The sequence below is a fragment of the Macaca thibetana genome, chromosome 10 (genome assembly GCF_024542745.1).
Source record: "Macaca thibetana thibetana isolate TM-01 chromosome 10, ASM2454274v1, whole genome shotgun sequence".
NCBI lineage: Eukaryota > Metazoa > Chordata > Mammalia > Primates > Cercopithecidae > Macaca > Macaca thibetana.
In genome coordinates, this window is record NC_065587.1 from 26,305,931 (window position 1) to 26,318,960 (window position 13,030).

Genomic DNA, 13,030 nt, shown 5'->3' on the forward strand with positions numbered 1-13,030 from the left:
AAACACATCTGATAGAGACTCCTCACCTCTGTGTGGTTCAGTGACTCTCATGTTTCCGGAACAAAATTTAAACTCTACTTAAACTCTAGTGCTGGACAGTGAATTAGCCTTTGAATTCCGGGTTCATCTACTGTTTAGCAGTGTAGCCTCCGACAACTGAACTCTAAGCCTTTGTTTTGTTCATCTGCCTAAACTCACTGAGCAGTCATGGGACCTTGGGGAAGTTACTTGATTTTTCCATCTAGATTTATGCTGTAAAATGTGTACAATGGGACTGTTTCTGAGGGTTAAATGAGTATGCCACAGTTGGAACACTGTCAGGCACATAATGCTTGCCAGATGTTGACTGTTCATCTTTATCCTATGAGGCCAATGGTACCCCACTGTGGGGTTCTCAATTTTGTATAAGAAACTAATGCTTTATGATTTGTTAGGGAAAGAAATATCTGAGGCTGGGCGTGATGGCTCACGCCTGTAATCCCAGCACTTTGGGAGGCTGAGGCGGGCGGATCCCCTGGGGTCAGGAGTTCAAGACCAGCCTAACCAACATGGTGAAATCCTCGTCCCTACTAAAAATACAAAAATTAGCCAGATGTGATGGCATGCGCCTGTAGTCCCAGATACTCGGGAGGCTGGTGCTGGAGAATCGCTTGAATCTGGGAGGTGGAGGTTGCAGTGAGCCGAGATCATGCCACTGCACTCTAACCTGGTCGACAGAGTGACACTCCATCTCAAAAGATAATAAATAAGTAAATAAAAGAAATATCTGAGTACCCCTGCCATGGAAAGAAGAAACAGAGGGAGAAAAGGGAGTTGGTAGGTCCTAGCATTACAGAGCTGAGAAGGATGTGTTCAGTCCCTATTTTATAGACCAGGAGGGGAAAGTGTGATGTGTCCCAGGCTTTCATTCAGGATACACAGCCATAACTCTCTACTGAGAGTGGGACCAGGGCCCTGGGGGTAGCTATGATCAAGTTACAGACAAGAACTAACACTTATAGGACAGGAGAGAAGCATTTAGTTAGAAAAGCAGTCAAAAATTTGTGTATAACTACATTTGGTGAACAAATGAAAGCTGTCAGACTCTGAAAAACAGAAATGCTGGTGGAACTGACTTTAGTAACTGAGATTTTCTTTCATTTTTTTTTTCTGAGACACCCTTGTCACCCAGGCTGGAGTGCAATGGTGCAATCTTGGCTCACTGTGCAACCTCCGCCTCCTGGATTCAAGCAGTTATCCTGCCTTAGCCTCCCACGTAGCTAGGATAGCAGGTGCCCGCCACCATGCTGGGCTAATGTTTTGTAGTTTTAGTAGAGATGGGGTTTCACCATATTGGCCAGGCTGGTCTCGAATTCCTGAGCTTGGGTGATCCACCCCACTCAGCCTCCCAAAGTGCTAGGATTATAGGCGTGAGCCACCGCTCCCGGCCATACCAGGGTTTTCTATTGAGTTTATTGCTAAGGGTGACTTCCAATAACAACCCCCTGCACTTTTCTCAGGACTGGAAAGCTCAGGCAGCCCGGGGTGAATAAAAGCCTGAGTAGTGCAGTCAGCACAGAGGGGCAGGGTGGCCACAAGGTGGGCAGCAGCAGGGATGGGCATTGTGAGGCCTTGGGTGGGGCTGTGGGGCTGGACATTGTGAGTCACTAGCCTGGCCTGGCTGTTTCTTGGTAACCAGGTGACATAGGAAGCTTTGTGGGTTATAGGCATCAGCCAGGGCCAGCAGCCCTCAGTCGGTAGCTAGGAGGAGGAGGAGGAGGAGCTCCGACTGTGCTGTCTCCCAGCAGTTTTTGTGCCTCTCGGCGCTTGTTGTGTTCATTTATTTTTCAGAGAAGACAGCAGGTCCCCGACCTCATAGACTAGCCACTTTAGGAGGTGGCAGCAAATTAAGGGTTGAGGCCGCAGATCTGCCTGGAGTCAGGCTGCTTCTACTAGTGCTGTGCCAGCCTCAGTAGTGTGGCTGCTCGGGCAGCACCGTTTCAGTTTCATCAAAGGCTCAGGCAGGAGTGGAGTCTGGGTGCCCCATGGGGTGTATACTGACCTGTTGTATCGACTCCAGATGTAGATGGTGCAGGGGGAAGGTGGCACCCTCTTACGAATCTGATACTTACGAGGCTGTGGCTGCTGCAACATCAGAATCCACTACTATAGAGCCTGGCAAGCTGGATGTGGGAGCCACGGAGGGCCATGACCTGCAGCACATCAGCAACCAAAAGATGCCCACAGGTAAAAAAGCCATGGGTGTCGTTTACTCTCCAGCACACCTGTGGGTACCCTCACCCCCTTCCCATAGCCTCATCCCCAGAGACATCCTCGGCTTCCAGCTCCATCCTGCCCATAATCAGCTTTCCCAGATCTGGGGCATGGGGGACAAAGGCTGACTCTGCCTCTTGTCTTTGTCACTGAGCCTTTTTTGATCTAGAAAAGGGAGAGCCCTTTTCTCAATGAAATTTCAAAACCCCAATTTTGGAGTGTCCGTCCCATTCTCTAGCCTTACCTATCCAGCCAGTTTGGTACCTAAATGGAGGAAGCAGGTAAGGATCAGATTGTTTCTTCCATCCTTTAAGGTAGCTTATTTTTTTTTAAATTTTATTTATTTATTTGTTTATTCATTCATTCATTCATTCATTCATTCATTCATTCATTCGTTCATTCATTCATATGGAGTCTCACTCTGTTGCCCAGGCTGGAGTGCAGTGGTGCGATCTCAGCTCACTGCAACCTCTGCCTCCTGGGTTCAAGTGATTCTGTAGCCTCAGCTTCCGGAGTAGGGCCTACCCGTGCCTGCCACCACTCCCGGCTAATTTTTTGTATTTTTAGTAGAGATGGGGTTTCACCGTGTTAGCCAGGATGGTCTCTATCTCCTGACCTCATGATCCGCCCACCTCAGCCTCCCAAAGTGCTGGGATTACAGGCATGAGCCATCACGCCCAGCCCATAATTTAATTTTTTTTAAAGTTCTGAGATACATGTGCAGGATGTACAGTTTTGTTACATGGGTAAAAGTGTGCCATGGTGGTTTGCTGCACCTGTCAGTCCATCACCTAGGTATGAAGCCCTGCGTGCATTAGCTGTTTATCCAGATGCTCTCCCTTCCCCTGTCCCCTGACAGGCCCCAGTGTGTGTTGTTCTCCTCTCTAACACTGTACATAGTCTAAGACCACTCCCTTGCTGATGACAAATCTGAGTGATAGGTCGCGGGGGACTCTCTTGCCTGTTTTTGTCTGGAGAGCCTGCCTGGCTTCCGGTTCCTGATAAGAGTGAGGACCTGGAGTGCAGTGTGAGAAACAGATGGCTCAGTGAAGAACTGTGATCATCCACTGGAGACCCTGGAAACAGCCATATCATTTAGATGGTGTGGGTTTGTGTGCAGGAGGGTTGGGAGGTAGCTAGGGGTAAATTAATGTGTAGTGATTGTGAGTGTGTTTGTAAATGTGTGTTTTCCCCCAAAAATGTGGCCCCCATGCCCAGCACAGTACAAATGTCACTTTTCTTGAATTCCTGGCCTGTGGTGGTCCTCTCACCTCAGCCTCCCGAGTCATGTCTTCTAATAAAAAGGAAGCAAAACTTCAGCACCACCATACACTTTACATAAATGACCTCTTTCCTCCCTCACCACAGCTGTACCTGAAGGTCAGTTTAATATCGCTACTCCTTAGCTGGAGAGAGTGCAGAAAGGAGTGAACCCAGATTCTGACCTCCTGAATGGAGGAGGCAAAAGTGAACCCAGAAATGGGTCCCAGTGTTGATGGTCTTTATTACTCAACTGTGTCATCACTCAGGCTTGGTGACAGGACACCAGGGAGCTCCAGCACCTATGTGTGCCCCTGGAACTGTGTGACCTATAAGCTGCCAAACTTTGCCCATCATCAAATGGGGCCCCAGTGGTCACAAAACCCAGGGTAGCAAAAGGTACACGGAACAACAGATGTTTGCATGGACATTACTGTGAAATACACATAGAAAGCCCACAGGCTTCTGGTCAGTTCACAGATTCTGAGAAGTGTAAGGGTTCACATAGAACAGTGCAGGTCAACATCTGTCAGTGCTGGGCTCATTCCTCAACACTTGGTCAAAGCAGGTAAGGATCAGGAAGATATTGCATTGTATTTAATAATATGACTACCTCAAGCCTTAGAAATGCTCCAATCCAGGGCTGGGCATGGTGGCTCACACCTGTAATCCTAGCACTTTGGGAGGCCAAGGCAGCAGATCACCTGAGGTCAGGAGTTTGAGACCAGCCTGGCCAATGTGGTGAAAGCCTGTCTCTACTAAAAATACAAAAATTAGTCAGGCATAGTGGCCCATACCTGTAATCCCAGCTACTTGGGAGGCTGAGGCTGGAGAATCACTTGAACCTGGGAGGTGGGGTTGCAGTGAGCCTAGATCAAGCCACTGCACACTCCAGCCTGGGTGACAGAGTGAGACTCTGTCTCAGAAAAATAAAGAAAGAAATAAAAAGAGATGCGCCAATCCATAGCAGACAGACAAGGGCCAATGCCACATCAGAACTCAGGACAGCATTATCGTTAGCCTGGTGCCCATCACCCTCACTGGAGACCTCTTGCACAGCTAGGTGAGTGAGGCTCAGCACTCACCAGGTACTGATCCCCGTGATGGACTGTCCCACTGTCGGGGGCTGGGTCGAGCATCAGCAGCCACTGACTCAGTGGACGCACACACAGTGTAAAGAAATGGAAGACATGGGCTGGGTGTGGTGGCTCATACCTGTCATCCCAGCACTTTGGGAGGCCCAGGTGGGTGGATTGCCTGAGGTTAGGAGTTCAAGACCAGCCTGACCAACCTGGTGAAACCCTGTCTCTACTGAAAATACAAAAATTAGCTGAGTGTAGTGGCGGGTGCCTGTAATCCCAGCTACTCGGGAGACTGACGCAGAGAATCACTTGAACCCAAGAGGCGGAGGTTGCAGTGAGCTGAGATGGAGCCATTGCACTCCAGCCTGAATGACTGAGCAAGACTCCATCTCAAAAAACAAAAGGAAAAAAGAGAAGAGTGGAGGAGAAATGTCTAACAGGGTTAGTACTCATATCTCTGAGACCCCTTCTGAGTAGGAGTGAGCAGGACCTGGTCTTCCTGTCTGCCGAGAGCATGGTGTGGACGTCATCCTGAATGCCTCAAGAATGGAGTTTCATTGCTTTCTCTTGTCTCCTCCATCTCTGTGCGATGATGACAGTGACACCAGCAGAAATTGGTGAGGAGGCAGAACAGGAATCAGGTCCCCACTTCTCTGACACAGAGCAGACAGGACACAAGTCAGGACAGACACAGACAGGTCCCAAGCCTGATCTTCCTGGGGCTGGGACAGATAAGTTTTTCTTTTTCAGCTCTTCTGGAAGCCACTTGAGGAATGGTCCTTCAGGAGACACTAATGGCCAAGGGTTGTCTAGCCACAAATGTGTTTCTTTTTTCTTTTTTTTTTTTTTTTGAGCTGGAATCTCACTCTGTTGCCCAGGCTGGGGTAGTGCAGTGGTGTGATCTCAGTTCACTGCAACGTTCAACTCCCAAGTTCAAGTGATTCTCCTGCCTCAGCCGGCGGAGTAGCTGCAATTGCAGTCATGAGACACCACGCCCAGCTAAGTTTTATATTTGTAGTACAGACGGGGTTTCTCCATGTTGGCCATGCTGGTCTCAAACTCCTGACATCAGGAGATGGGCCCACCTCAGCCTCCCAAAGTGCTGGGATTACAGGCGTGAGCCACCATGCCTGGCTGACATGTGTTTCAACTGGACAGACCCCCTAGCACTGGGTCTGTAGCTGCAGCACTCCCGAGTAGCAGGGGAGGTGGGGAGGGACACGAGTTCCAGTGCACCAGGAGCTCAGCAAAGGGATGGGGACTGATTCCAGAGTCCAGCTCATCCTTGCAACTCTTCTGTGGAATCCAGAACACATCAGTTTCCACTTATTTTATAGAAGGTTTGGAATCTCAGTGACAAACTCTATCTGTGTTATGTCTTCCCACAGGGTGGATAGAGGAACCCTGGCTATGGGTGTTTCCTGCCAGGGCAGTGACTGTGTCTTCCTCATTAGTCCTTATCCCAGAGCTCAGTCCTGGGGAGAACATGTTAGGCCCCATGGGCATTGTAGTGAACTCATCCCTGGGGTGAGTTCTAGGTCAGCCCTGGGCTGGGATCTAGCACACGTGTGGAAATGTTCCCTTCTCAGCCTGTCCAGCCTGTTGAGCCCTACACCAATCCTGGAGCCTGCCCCAGCTTCTGAGTCAGGGTCCCTGGAGATGAGGTTGAGCTCCTGAGGACAGTGAGGTGCCCCTGCCCCTCGGCTCCTGCTTCTCTGATGCTGTCTAGACAGGGTGTGCAGGGCCATGCTCTTCCCCTGTGTGCACGTGCGCCCCCTGCTGGAATCCCCCTGGATCTGGATGTTGTCCTCGTTGTCATATCCCCAGCCCTACACAGTGACTGGCCTTTGTGCACAAGCCTAGGAAGTTACCATAAATGTATGGTGGGAGCACAGCTATAAACCATTTCACAAGGAAACACCAGGGGAGGGGGTCATGTCTTCATGTCTGGGTCTCCAGTGCTGTCTAGTGTGATCATCAGTCATATATGTGCCTCTTTATATTTAAATACATTTTAAGTATTTACAAGTAAAAGTTCAGGTCCTGGCGTGGTGTCTCACACCTGTAATTCCAGCACTTTGGGAGGCCAGGGCAGGTGAATCACCTGAGGTCAGGAGTTCGAGACCCCTGGCCAACATGGTGAAACCTCATCTCTACTAAAAATGCAAAAATTAGCCGTGTGTGGTGGTGCGTGCCTGTAATCCCAGCTACTCGGGAAACTGAGGCAGGAGAATCGCCTGAACCCGGGAGGCAGAGGTTGCAGTGAGCTGAGATCATGCCATTGTACTCCAGCCTGGGCAGCAAGAGTGAACCTCCGTCTCAAAAAATTTAAAAAAAAAAAAAAAAGAACCTCATTGCAATAGCCACCGTGCAATGGCCCGACAGAATGCTCTTTCACATCTGCTGTGAGCCTGGCTGAGGGACCGATTGTTGAACTCCTCTAACTTAAAGTGTGCACATCAAAGTGGGAATCTCAGGGCTGTGAGATTGGAGGTGAGACCTATAATGGGCCAGTGGAAGGAAAAAGTTGAAACGTGGTTCGTTCAGTTCCTCTTTCTCACTTGAAGGCTGGCGAGTGTGAGCAATGCCTTTCTAGAGACCTCTGACTCCCCAGAGCCCAGGGAGAGTCTGACAACACCGAGGGAAGGGCAGAGTGATCTCGCGTAACCCAGTGTGGCCTCACCTGGAGTAGGAGGGTGGGCGAGTTGCTCTCTGGAATAAGTTCTTGTGGAGTTTTTGTCTCTAAAGATTGGCCAATGGACACCGTCCATGAGAGCAGCACAGTGAGGCAGACCTGTAGGTAGAGAATGATACTCTAGGAGGATCTCTGGGAGCAGCTAGGTGACACCTGTTGCTTTGGAATGTAGGAAAAGAGCGATGAAGACAGAACCAAAGGAAATATGTGTAGAAGTCTGACTTGTTCCTTTTGTATTTTAATAAGATAGAGGTGAGACAATTTATGTCCATGGGCTTTATGTGCTGTGTTTGTAACCATTTTTTTCTTGCTCTGGTGTTTAATGGTTATCTTTCCAGAAGACCAGTTTGTCTTGTCTATGTCACAGCAAACATCAAAGCCTTGATCTTTGACTTGGGAATGCAGGAGTCTTACTAGGTCCAGGCACTGACTAAGATGCGAGGTATCTGGTGAGACTCCCTCATGCTCACTACTTGAACATAGTTGTTTCTCTGAGATCGTCTTAAATCTTCAGTCCCACGCTCCATATGCCGCATCCAGCAAAGCTCCCTGAGGGACTCTCAGTCTCCAGCCACCAGGGCACTGACATTAACTCTGTGTCCTTTTAGGTTCCCCTGAGGACAGCCTGAGTTTAAAATCTCTACCACCAAGTGAGGAAGACAATGATGATGTCCAGGTAAGACGCCCTTTCTTTTCCTTCAGAGAAAATGTTGCTTTCCTGATGTTAGAAACAAACTCACCCATCCACACCCAAAGAATGGACTCAGAGGCCTGCAGAACAGAGAAAGTGAGACTTTTAATGATGGTCTTGCAAGATCGGGTGTCTGATGGGCAGACACACCCAGAACAGTTTCAACAAGAATTTTATACCCTAGTGTACAGGTCCCTCACCTGGTTCCTTATAGACTGAGTACTGTGGAGTCACAATCTTCCCGGGTGTCACATATTGATTTTTTTTGGAGGGGGGGTTAGGTATTTTTCTAGGGTTGTCTTACTGCATTTTGTTGAAGCCCACAATGCATTGCCATCCTAGTCAGCTCAGGGGCTCTTCAGGTATTTGACTTATGACCTAAGTAGCTGGGTAGGCTGATAAGAACAGACAAAGTGAGCTATTCTGCAGGCTGGTAAACTTTCAACTTAGACTAAACTTGTTTGTTAAAATGAGGACAACTAAGTGGGGTGAAAAGGGGAACAAGCAGGCATTGCCTATCGAACCAGGAGCCTTGCTAGTATTTCTTCTGTCCTTTGCTGACCTAAACACGTTCAGGTACTTTGTCTTAAAAATGTACCACTGTATGCATTATTTCCTTCACCTGATTTCTTTCCTTCTCGATTAATTTTGATATAAGAATATGATGAGGCACATTATGTATAACATACACAATAGTCCTTCTTGGGGTGGAGTTCAGTGGGAACGTCTTCCCATCTAATACATGACACACTAGGATGTTTTTAAATGACAGCATCCATCGTCAACTGTAATGCAGAGGCATTTTCCTCCACACCAGTTTTCCTCTTTGAATTACGCATTGTGCGCTTGCCAATCTAAATCAACTTCAAAGAAATTCTATGAGAAAAGCTCTTGTCTTTTCCACAGGTGTCCTCTATGCTAGAATGTTTTGTCTTTGACATGGACTCAACCACTGTTTCAAAAGTAGTTTTCTGGCCTGTAATCCCAGCACTTTGGGAGGCCGAGACGGGCGGATCACGAGGTCAGGAGATCGAGACCATCTTGGCTAACACGGTGAAACCCCGTCTCTACTAAAAAATACAAAAAAACTAGCCGGGCAAGGTGGCGGGTGCCTATAGTCCCAGCAACTTGGGAGGCTGAGGCAGGAGAATGGGGTAAACCTGGGAGGCGGAGCTTGCAGTGAGCTGAGATCCGGCCACTGCACTCCAGCCTGGACGACAGAGCGAGCCTCCGTCTCAAAAAAAAAAAAAAAAAAAAAAGAAAAAGAAAGAAAAAAAAAGTAGTTTTCTGAAGTCGTCAAGAGACTAACAGATCTGTGTAAGGGGTACAGCAGAATTGATCTGATCCTCATAGCATCTTCTTTTGTCTCATTGCAGATTTTACCATCAGATGTCCAGGGTACGTACCTTGAACTAACTCACTTTCTGAGAAACAAACTTGCTGGCTTTATTATTTTTATTTTTTTATTTTTTATTTTTATTTATTTATTTATTTTTTTGAGACGGAGTCTCTCTCTGTCGCCCAGGCTGGAGTGCAGTGGCGCGATCTCGGCTCACTGCAAGCTCCGCCTCCCAGGTGCACGCCATTCTCCTGTCTCAGCCTCCCGTGTAGCTGGGACTACAGGCGCCCGCCACCGCTCCCGGCTAATTTTTGTATTTTTAGTAGAGACGGGTTTTCACCATGTTAGCCAGGATGGTCTCGATCTCCTGACCTCGTGATCTGCCCGTCTTGGCCTCCCAAAGTGCTGGGATTACAGGCGTGAGCCACCGCACCCGGCCAACTTGCTGGATTTAATATATAGAAACCTTAATCTGGGTTCTTGTTAAAAATATTGGGAGTCTGGTGAGAGCAAATGATTTTGCAAGTGTATAGCTATGAGCAGAGGGGCTGTAGAAATATGTGTGAACCCAGAGGACCAACCAGGAGATTGTGAGCCAGTGTGTCTTCACCTGGAGTAGGAGAAGTGAGTGCACCTCTCACTGACTTATCCTGATGTTGGTGGTTCTAAAGAGTGGATTCTGGAGAATCTCAGCAGGGAAGAGGATGCCTTTCCAGGTAGGCAACAAGACATCAGATGGGATCTAATAAAACAGCATTTCCAGGAACCTTCATGTTATACCTGCTGCTTGGGAGGGTGTAGAAAGAGAAAAAGAAAAAGTAAATATAAGCTGAGTTTGTTATTTACAGAGTTTAATGTCATCATGGTGAGAAGTACTATGTTTATGGGCGTTTGAGTATCCTGTCTTTTCGATCACCTCTTCTTGCTTTATTATTTAAAGATGATTTTTCTGAGAACACCTGCTCTTTTCTGCCTGTGCCACTGCAAAATCTCAGAGCTTTTAGTTTGGGACGCAGTTCTGTCACAGGCAGTTACTTCATCCTGAAGACAGAATTCTTCTGCGGTTTGCCCAGATGCATAGGAGAAATTAATGCTCACCTTTTGAACTGTTAGGTTTCATGGCAGCACATTCATTTGTCTGTCCTTGCTGTTTACCTCTGGTATGAAGACATCTCCCTGGGCATGGAGGACAGAATGAAAATTCACTCTGGGCTCATTGCAAAAGCTCCAGTGTCTTGGAAATGGAGGGAGAGGCACAACCTTGAGCACATTGTCAGCATTCCATTTTTTCATTTGAATGAGAATATGCAGTTTTACCATCATTTGTGGAAGAGGCTTTCCTTTCCCCATTGTGTATTCTTGGCACCTCTGTTGAAGATCAGCTGACTGTATGTGTGCATTTAATTCTGGGCTCTTGATTCTATATCTGTGATACTTACGGGTGCCCCCATGCTAGAAGCAGGCTGTCTGAATTTCTCTGCTTTTTGTAGATTTCAATCTCATGAATTTGCATCCTCCAACACTATTCTTTTTCAACATTAACACAGTTATTTGAGGCACATAAAAATTCACTGAAGTCTTAGGATTAATTTTTCCATTTCTGCACAGATGGCTATTACCAGTTTGATAGCAGTTGTTGTGAGTCTATAGATCATGTGTGTAGTATTGTGTGTTAGTCATGCTTAGTCTTCCTATCCATGAATACAGGATGCCTTTCAACTTACTTGTCTTTTTTTTTTGCCTCGGAGTCTCACTTTGTCGCCCAGGCTGGAATGCAGTGGTGCGATCTCGGCTCACTGCAAGCTCCACTTCCCAGGTTCACGTCATTCTTCTGCCTCAGCCTCCTGAGTAGCTGGGACTACAGGTGCTTGCCACCACGCCCGGCTAATTTTTTGTATATTTAGTAGAGGGGGGTTTCAGCATGTTAGCCAAGATGGTCTCGATCTCCTGACCTCTTGATCCGCCCTTCTCGGCTTCCCAAAGTGTTGGGATTACAGGCGTGAGCCACTGCGCCTAGCCCCTTTCAAGTTCTTTGTATGTTCTTTACTTTCTAGAATCATTATGTTGACAGCTGATTAGTCAGATTTAACATGACTGATATAAATTTGTGGTTTCTTTTTTTTTTTTTTTTGAGACGGAGTCTCACTCTCTCACCACACTGGGGTGCAATGATGTGATCTCTGCTCACTGCCACCTCCGCCTCCTGGGTTCAAGTGATTCTCCTGCCTTATCCTCCCAAGTACCTGGGACTACAGACACATGCCACCATGCCCAGCTAATTTTTGTATTTTTAGTAGAGACGTGGTTTTACTATGTTGGCCGGGATGGTCTCAACCTCTTGACCTCGTGATCTGCCTGGTTCAGCCTCCCATAAGTGCTGAGATTACAGGCATGAGCCACCATGCTCAGCCAAATTTGTGATATCTTATATCAATATTTTGCGTGTCTGAATGAATAGGCATCAAATAAAAAAAAATTATGTAAGCTAGTTAACCAAAATCACCCCATACTCATGGACATTTGTTCATGAATTTGTTCATTAGTATGCATTTTGTCATTTCAGTAGATCGTGTATATTTGAGCCTGGAAGCTTATCCTCATGGCAGAAAGTGTTCAGAGTCACGTCTCTCAGCTGCACTGGTGTAGGTTGCGCAGGCTCCGTGAGCTTGGTCAGAATGAAGCCTGATCTTTAGGGACTCTCCTCAGGGAGAGTGACATAGGAGCTGCTGAAGCCCTTGATTGCAGGGGCCCAAAAGGTTGTGTGCACACACCATTATTCCGGAAGACGACTTACAAAGAGGAAATCATGACTATTTTTAATTGCGACATTTTAATATTATTTTTTCAATGCTCTCTATGAAAAACAATGTGTGATTAATATAATAGAGTAATTTGGGTAAAACTGAGTCCATTTCACCAATAAAATAGGCTTTTAATTAAGTAATAAATCCTTTAAAACAGGTGCTAAATGTAGTACCAGCATAATTGGATCCTAATATACTGACAGGGTCTTGAATACGTTAAGAAAATCCTGTTTGTTTTGAAGAGTTTCAAAACATTTGAGAGGGAGGAAGGCACTCTTCCATTGACCCTTAGTGTGTGCTTTAGTTCCATTTGGGGTTGACTGTTTTGTGTTGCTGCCTGATGCCTCTAGTACAAGGCCAAGGTCTCCATGTCTCATGTCTTTCCCACTCCACTCCTTGGCCATCCCTCTTCCACTCAGGGGAATAGCCCACCATCTACTCAGTCCAAGCTTGTTAATCAACCACCTGCGTTGCGTATACCACACCCAGCAAAGCCCCCTGAGTGACTCACAGTCACAAACAGCCAGCATACTCATCTTTCCTCTGTGTCCTTCCAGGTTCTTCTGAGGACAACCTGAGTTTAGTATGCCCACCACCAAATGAAGATGATGATGGTAATCATGATGTTGATGATGCCCAGGTAAGACCATCTTTCTTTGTCTTCTAAGGAGATGTTGGGTTTCGGATGTGAGAAACTTACCAGTCCAAACTCAAAGAATGGACTTAGGGAGCTGAAAAACAGCAAAAGTGAGATTTTCCCTTTCTTTCTTTCTTTCTTTCTTTCTTTCTTTCTTTCTTTCTTTCTTTCTTCCTTTCTTCCTTTCTTCCTTTCTTCCTTCCTTCCTTCCTTCCTTCCTTCCTTCCTTCTTCCTTCCTTTCCTTTCCTTTCCTTTCTTTCTTTTTTTT

At 47.0% G+C, this 13,030-nt stretch overlaps 1 protein-coding gene across 2 annotated transcripts in view; it reads left to right on the forward strand.

The window, feature by feature from the left end:
• Window positions 1–1,317: 1,317 nt before the first annotated feature.
• The window catches only part of LOC126929527 (aspartate-rich protein 1-like), a 38,957-nt gene continuing 27,244 nt past the window's right edge, over window positions 1,318–13,030 (forward strand). For both annotated transcript variants that reach the window (XR_007717194.1, XM_050745967.1), the window contains exons 1-4: window positions 1,318–2,226; window positions 7,899–7,966; window positions 9,358–9,379; window positions 12,682–12,764. Coding sequence is in view for 1 of the 2 variants with exons in the window: in XM_050745967.1 (XP_050601924.1) it covers window positions 2,025–2,226; window positions 7,899–7,966; window positions 9,358–9,379; window positions 12,682–12,764 (375 nt within the window). In the remaining variant the exon portion in view is untranslated. The remainder of the gene's footprint in view (window positions 2,227–7,898; window positions 7,967–9,357; window positions 9,380–12,681; window positions 12,765–13,030) is intronic.